A 7,843-nucleotide genomic window follows, 5' to 3' on the forward strand; every position below is an offset into this window, starting at 1 on the left:
CAGGGGTAACAGATAATACAGGCAGTACGGTTTGAGTTCAAAGCAACGAGTAACGAGGCTGAATACGAGGCCCTAATCTTAGGAATCCAATTAGCCTTAGAATTGCAAATCAACCGCATCGAGGTGTATAGTGACTCCTAACTGATCGTAAACCACGTGAATAACGTATACACGGTCAGGGATCCAAAAATGATAGCCTACCTGGAGGTGGCGGAGGAGCTCACACTCCGCTTTGCCTCCTTCCACATCCAGCAGATACCAAGGGATCAGAATGTTGAAGCGGATGCTCTTGCCACCCTTGGAGCAACCTTCACTCCAGGGACAGTGGTTACTATGCCATTCATACATGTCATGAAACCTGCCATACGTCATAATGAACAGTAGAATGCCAGTAAGGCTGCAACCACCCAGTGGACATACGAAGCAGGGATACTGTGTACTGCCACACCCCAAGAATAGACTGATGATTGGCGTAAGCCTTACATTAATTGGCTATATGATGAGGTATTACCACATGACCAGAAAGACGCCAGGAGCTTCAAAATGAAATCCTCCAGATTCGTAATCATTGATGGTATCCTATTTAGGAAGTCCTTGGCAGGACCCTGTGTAAGGTGCTTGAGCATACATGAGGCCAGGCAGTAATGTGGAAAAAATTATCCAGTAATCTATACCGGATCGTCCTGAGGTTCGAGGAGTCCACCAGGGATTATCTCGCCAGATTCAATGTGGAAAAAATATCTATTCCTAGGTGCGACCCTACAACGGCAGTTAACGCCTTTAGAAGGGGACTGCATCGTGACTCTGATTTGTACAAGGATCTCACCAAGCATCCATGTGCCACCTTTGAGGAAGTCAAGCAAATGGAAGAGGCTACTTACTTAGAGGAGGATGAGGATAAAAGGGACCTGTATGGAACAGAGTCGTTCATCAGAAAAATCACAACAGAGAAAAAGAATGAAAGTGCCAAACCCTACAGCAAGAATATAGTGAACAAAGTCTCAGGAGAAACAGAGAGCACCGAGGCTCCACCTAAGCTCAGCGAGTATGGGTTCACCACTGGACTTGTCGGGGTAATGAAGGCAATCAGGGAGCTAGGGCAGAGGGCCAGGTGGCCTAAGAAGCCTACCCCTAGGGAGAACGACAGAAGAGATGCCAGCAAAAGTTGTGAATACCACAACGATATTGGCCACAATACAGAAGATTGTGTAGTACTACGAAAGGAAGTGAAGCACCTCTATAGTGCTGGATGCTTTGATCACCTGCTCCCCAAGGGGGCTAACTATGGAAAAGTCAATACTGCTGACCAGGCCCAACTATCCCCACCTCCACCTTACTCAAAGGTCGTGAGCGTCATCACAGGGGGTTCGGAGATATGTGGTCTCACTTATTCAGCAGCAAAGCGCCATGCAACCGAGACTAAAGGAGATAAACCAGAGTTCTCCCTCAGGGTCAGCAGACAGGATCTACCAGCAATCTCATTCGACGAGGCAGACGTACCTGATGAGGAAGAACATCACCATGACGCCTTGATCATTACCCTTTCTATAGGGAATTGCCTTGTTAAAAAGCTATTGGTAGATACAGGAAGATCTGTGAATCTGATAATGTTGGAAACCTTAAAGAACATGGGGTTCAGCGAGAAAGACCTGGTGCAGAAGGCAGTACCCTTGGTAGGCTTCAGGGGAAAAAGTAAACAGTCCCTTGGAGAAATAGTGATACCTACCTTTGCAGGGGGTATGAACAAACAGGTAGGGTACTTGGTCATTGATGGTCCGTCAACTTATAACGTGATAATTAGCAGGCCTTAGATCCATTAAATGAAAGCGGTACCATCAACGTACCATCAGAGCCTGAAGTTCCCTACACCCTAGGGGGTACAAGAGATACGGGGAGATCAAAATGTAGCTCGGGATTGCTACAAGAACGCTCTGAAACCTACTACAGTTGGTCCAGCATAGCAATTACAGAAACTGTGCATCCAGATGGAGTATATCGCACCTCCCCAGGAGTAACTTGATGAAGTAAACCTGGACCCACAGTTTCCAGCAAGAACAGTGCTGGTGGGAGCTGATTGTGCACGTAACATCCGTTTGCAGATAATTGAAATTCTTCGTACTAACATGGATTGTTTCGCCTGGTCCCATAGCGACATGATTGGCATAGATCCAAGTGTAATTACACACCGGTTAAATGTAGACCCCAGCTTTCCTCCAGTCTAGCAGAAAAGGCGGAAATTCGCTCCTGTAAGGAACGAGGTGATAAACCAGGAGGTAGACAACCTCCTGGCAGCAGGCAAGATCAGGGAAGTTAACTACCCAAAATGGCTCTCAAATGTTGTGGTTGTACCAAATAAGAACAACAAGTGGAGAGTATGTGTTGATTTCATAGATCTTAACAAAGCTTGCCCAAAAAACCCGTTCCCCTACCGTACATTAATTCCATGGTAGACGCTACAGAAGGACATGAGCTACTTACCTTCCTTGACGCCTGGAGTGGGTACAACCAGATAAAAATGGATCCTAAGGATCAGGAGAAAACAGCCTTATGATCTGACAGAGGCTTGTACTGTTACAATGTGATGCCCTTTGGCCTCACGAATGCTGGTTCCACCTATCAGCGCCTGGTGAACAGAATGTTCAAAGAGAAGATAAGGAGAACAATGGAAGTTGTTAGGCCTGGAAATCCGCAGACACCCCTGATCAGTATCTCATCTCAACCTGACTGTCAGGGTGTCAGGCCATCAGGGCACATGAAGATAGGCGCCAGGCCATGGAGAGGACAACGGTCAAAATATCAGGACGATATCAGACCAGATACGCGTATTATGAAAAGATTATGTACGCAACATTGAATGAGAAGATCTCGCAGTAAATGCAGTAATTAAGGGAGGAATATTAGCAATTATTATACGCAATAATGGAGAATAATCCGCATTCAATATAGCATCAAGCAGCCGTTCAAGACTAGAGCTTATATAAGGAGCACTTAGAAGACATTGGAGACACATCAATCTTACACAAGAAAAAGCATACGTCCACATATACTTAGAGAAATATTAACATTGTTATTATCGTACAATTATTCCTCCAATTACGTAGTGAAATCCTCTCCTGGCTTGGTGCCCGTGGTTTTTTCCCATTCAAGGGTTTTCCACGTACAAAATTCTTTGTCTCATTATTGTTATTGTTATTTCGTTTAAAGCTTTATATTCAACCCTGACGACCTGACCAGTAGACTATCTAGAGCTAGTTAACCTTACACAACTCTACCTTGACCTGATTTCGCCTTGCGCAAAATCCACACAAAATAATTGGCACCCACCGTGGGGCATCTAGCTCTTTAAATCTTTTTTTCTTACCTCACAAAAATTCGAAAATCCTACAAAAATGGCCCAGCCCACCGTTGAAGAACGATTGCACGCATCTCTCCAGCAAATCGTTGAGTTGGAAAGCTTGAAAGAAAAAGTAGCCCAAACTGAGGCATAAATCCTGCAATTCAGAGAATCTGAGTCATCTCTAAAATTAAAATTAGAAAAAAAATCAAGGAGCAGGCTCCAGATTCCAACCAGGAACCCCATTTGCATCAATCATTAAAAATATCGACTTTTCCAGTTTTGGAAGCCCAAGTGTTTCTAAATCCATTAATGTTGATGGTGATGATGAACCAAAAACTGATAAGGAACAACCTGATGAAATTGTAGCAGCCATCATGATGGCAGTGGTTCAGGAGATCAAGAAACTCAATGAAAAATTTGATAAGATACCTGGAGTACCTGCTAGCATGGAAGAAGCTGCTCCTGATAGTTATGCTGATTCGCCTTTTATAGACGAAATAGCAAAGGTAGATCTACCAAAGAAGTTTATAGTCCCATCCATGAGGGTCTATGATGGAACCACGGATCCACAAAATCACGTGGCTCTTTATAAACAAAAAATGTTGGCTGCATTTATCCCCAGCGAATTCAGACAAGTCTGCATGTGCAAGGGATTTGGAACGACCCTGACTAGCCCTGCCCTGCAATGGTACATCAACCTGCCAAATGGGAGCATCCATTCCTTCGCCAACCTGATTAGCAGCTTCAACCAACAGTTTGCAAGTAGCAGGGAGTTGGAGAAACGATCCAGTGACCTTTATCGAGTTACACAAAACCCTGATGAAACTCTCAGGACAGTCCTGGCAAGATTCAACAAGGAAAAAGTATCTATACCCAGTTGTGACGTTGGAACAGCAGTGGAGGCATTCAGGCATGGATTGCTACCATACAATGACTTGTACAATGTGTTGGAATATGTGTCCTCCGACAATAATGCGATCACGACTGTTGATCATGATGATCACATGTTTAAGTCTCATTATAAAGAATACAATTGGGAAGTAATATTTTTACTGTCAACTGATCAACATATATCGGTAATGATTGTGACTAGAGTTTGACATTCTGCTGTCGATGCGACGGTGGTGATCGTTGATCCCCTAGGTCATACCTATAGGGCAACACTCTTAATTGATCATTTAATTAATCGTATAACGTTACGAGTTAATTAAATTACTTGAAAATTGACGGACGATTTTGGAAGTAAAATTTACGTATCGCATTGGAATTTAATTAAATGAGATACGGTCTGAGTAATCGAATTGTATCATTACTCAGATGAAATTATTGTTTAAGGAAACAATTGAAATTGAATGAATTACTATAAATACAAATTGTTGTGATTTATAATTGGTAAAATATTTTGGTACAAGTAATTATGAATTACTAAGTCGATTTTTGTATATGACGTAATTTTAATACGTTGATTTTTAATATGTTAAAAATAGATAGCAATTTTATGTGACATGTGACATGTAACATATTGACAAATTGACAAAAATAATATGGAATCCATGTTATCTAATGTGCCGAAAATTAGAGGAAGATTAAGCTAATATTATGTTGATTGTATTAGTGGAGGGCATGATGATTACCTACTAATCTAGCCATGCAACCCTATTGTGCATTGTGAAGACAAATAAGTGCATGCATTGGCTCCCCTTCCCCTCCTCTTGTCCGGTTTTTCTTCAAGGAAAAACAAGTGGTTTTTGCCTTATATTATTCATTATCATATACATAACATTTTAGTTGTTGTATTATTATTCATTCATCAAAAATTAAGAATTTTAGAAAGATAAAATACTTCCTCTTCTCTCCTCTCTCAACCGGTTTTGGGAGATTAAAAACCAAATTATTTTGGGTCATTTTTCTACAAAAATTAATATTGTCTAGTATTCATAGTATTAATTTTAATTAAGAGTGTGCTTTGGGTATAATTCCTGGGAGAGATCCTACACTTGGGTCTTTGTTCATCCAAAAGGAAAGCACAAGAACAAGAGAGAAAGGTGATCTCTCTTGTGCCCATATTAACCAAAAATCCAATGTAAGAACAATGTTTCTTCTTTATTTTGTTTAATAGTTTGCATGCATAAGATCATTCTTTAATTTTATGACAAATTAAATTAAAACATATATGAATATGTAAGTATATAGATCTACTTTTCTATCAATCGGTATCAGAGAGCCATGGTTGTTTGCATGCAAATCGGTTAAAAGTTTTTCCGAGTTATAAGAATAACATATAAAACTTGAATAATTTGTGATATTGTGATATATCACGAAATTAATTTATGCATGTTAAAATTTCTGGTCCTAAAATGTTTTTAGGATATTTTGGTTATTTTATGGATTTTTATTGTTCATATTACATAATAATGACATTAAAATAGGATTTTGTGAATAAAATGTCATTTTCGGACAAAAATTAGCTATACTTCGACTTTTCCAGTGATTTTTGGATATGTTGTCACATATATTATTTTGAGATAACCTGTAAATTTTCATAATTTTTGGACTTCTTATGCTCGAAAAATGGATTTTTCATTATTAAATTCGGTTTTAGGTGAAAAATAGGTTAATATGAGATAAATTTCGAATCTGGTCATAGAAATTTAGTATGTTGTCACATGCAATTTTACAAGATGTGTGTAAAATAATGGGCTATAGTGAAGTCTTTTTGCATGATTTATGGATTTTTGAAGAAAAATAGCATGAATAGTGACTTTATTAGTGCAATATTAATAAAACATACTCTATGACTAAAGAAAAACATCATATGTTGCTTTTTATTATCTTTTTCAGATCTAAAATTGAAAAGTTAATGAATATAATTTTTCTCATGTTTTTATGATTATTTTGTTAAAAACAAATAAACCGCAACATTGTTTTTCCGGAAAAATTTCGAAATTTTTAACCTAAGTTTTTGAACATTATGAGTGTCATGGTATTTTTCCAGAATGTTCATGAGTTTAAATTTCAAATTTTGAATTTATTTGAAATTTTATGATTTATTCGAAGTTTATAGCTTATTTTTGTAATTTTTGGTCCATTAATGAACAATTTTAGAAATATGAGTTAATTATGGTCAAATAATTAGTGAAGACTAAATTTTGAGTCCTAAGAGGTTAGGGTAATTAACTTATGCATAAATATGAATTTATGTAATTTTTGTGATTGTAAAATGTTGAAATCACGCAAATCCGTAAAAACCGAGTAATATACGATATTGGCTAATTAAAGGCGATTTAGCATAAAATTGGGCATGTTCATACATATTATAATGCTGCATTTTCTTTATGATTGTTATAATTTAATTTATGTAATTTTTGAATTATGTAATTTTACTTAGTATGGCCTTAGTTTTAATTGGTATTTCCCGAAATGTATGGGAATATCGATTCAGTTGTAATTTTATTGTGATCTCGTATCACCGTTTTGTAATTTAATAGATTTATTTTATTTTAGTTACAAATGTATAATAGGAAATTATGTAATTTGCTATATAATTTTATTTATTCCGGAGTTCCCAAAGACGGATTTCTTCAAGATGGCGATACATAAAGACGGTGTTACCTCGAGATGCGTGCCACAACCGAAGTTCAAGGGACCAATGGAGTTGATTTCCGAATATGTAATAGTTAAATAGTTTTTCTATTTTAGGAAGTCCATACTAGGATTTATTTTATGTTTGCATTTTATTTATATGTCGCATGCATCGCTAAATCGCCATAACTAAAACATGCAACATCATCTTCATCGGGTTTATCGACCGTGTCAATTAAAATTATCGTAGTTCACCGCTTTAGTTCACTTAAAACGTGATAGATAATAAATTGACATGACCTCTCGCTAAGACAATCAATTGAGACATAGCCTTACCAAATAGTAGAAACCATGAAAACCTATTTTGTGAGGGAGTGCACTCGGCCACACCGGGGTACAAACCTTGTTACGTAGGGGAAGTGGGTGATGAATGTCTATCCACCGAATTCATGTTAATAAGGGGTATTTCGGCACACCGTGCCCTAAGTTGATATGGGTTTGGATTATGGACACATTTATTCGAAATTTGGGTTGTACTCAACGAAAGTATTCACGACGATTTCCGGATGTGTTTCGGGCTAAAGATGAATATTAATGTAAATATCATCGACCAAGAGTTCTAAAAGTAGAATCGATTAAAAGGTTAATCCACCGAGTTATGTTAATAAGGGGTATTTCGGCACACCGTGCCCTAAATTAATATGAATTTGGGTCTTGGAATCATTTATCTACTTGGGTAGAGGTCACTAGAAAAATGCATAAAACTTGTTTAAATTATACATTTTTACGAGTATTATTAAAACGACATTTGTTTTACTCCTTCTATTTTGTTTTGTAGACCACTTTTTTTCCCTCATAACAAATGGCAACACCAACCCCTAACGCCACACCTCTCGCTAATACATCATGGCTCCGATCCTTCAT

General features: G+C 38.0%; 1 protein-coding gene across 1 annotated transcript; it reads left to right on the top strand.

Annotated features, from left to right (window-relative positions):
• Positions 1 to 644: 644 nt before the first annotated feature.
• On the top strand, positions 645 to 1,811 carry LOC141620665 (uncharacterized). Its single transcript, XM_074437476.1, has one exon. It carries the CDS (start codon positions 645 to 647, stop codon positions 1,809 to 1,811), a length of 1,167 nt encoding a protein of 388 aa, XP_074293577.1.
• Positions 1,812 to 7,843: the final 6,032 nt, after the last annotated feature.

Source organism: Silene latifolia, chromosome X, assembly GCF_048544455.1.
Source record: "Silene latifolia isolate original U9 population chromosome X, ASM4854445v1, whole genome shotgun sequence".
NCBI classification, from domain to species: Eukaryota; Viridiplantae; Streptophyta; class Magnoliopsida; order Caryophyllales; family Caryophyllaceae; genus Silene; species Silene latifolia.

Bases quoted from the DNA above. Each gene is read 5' to 3' on its own strand.
- LOC141620665 (XM_074437476.1), top strand. From the start codon at position 645: ATGTGGAAAAAATTATCCAGTAATCTATACCGGATCGTCCTGAGGTTC.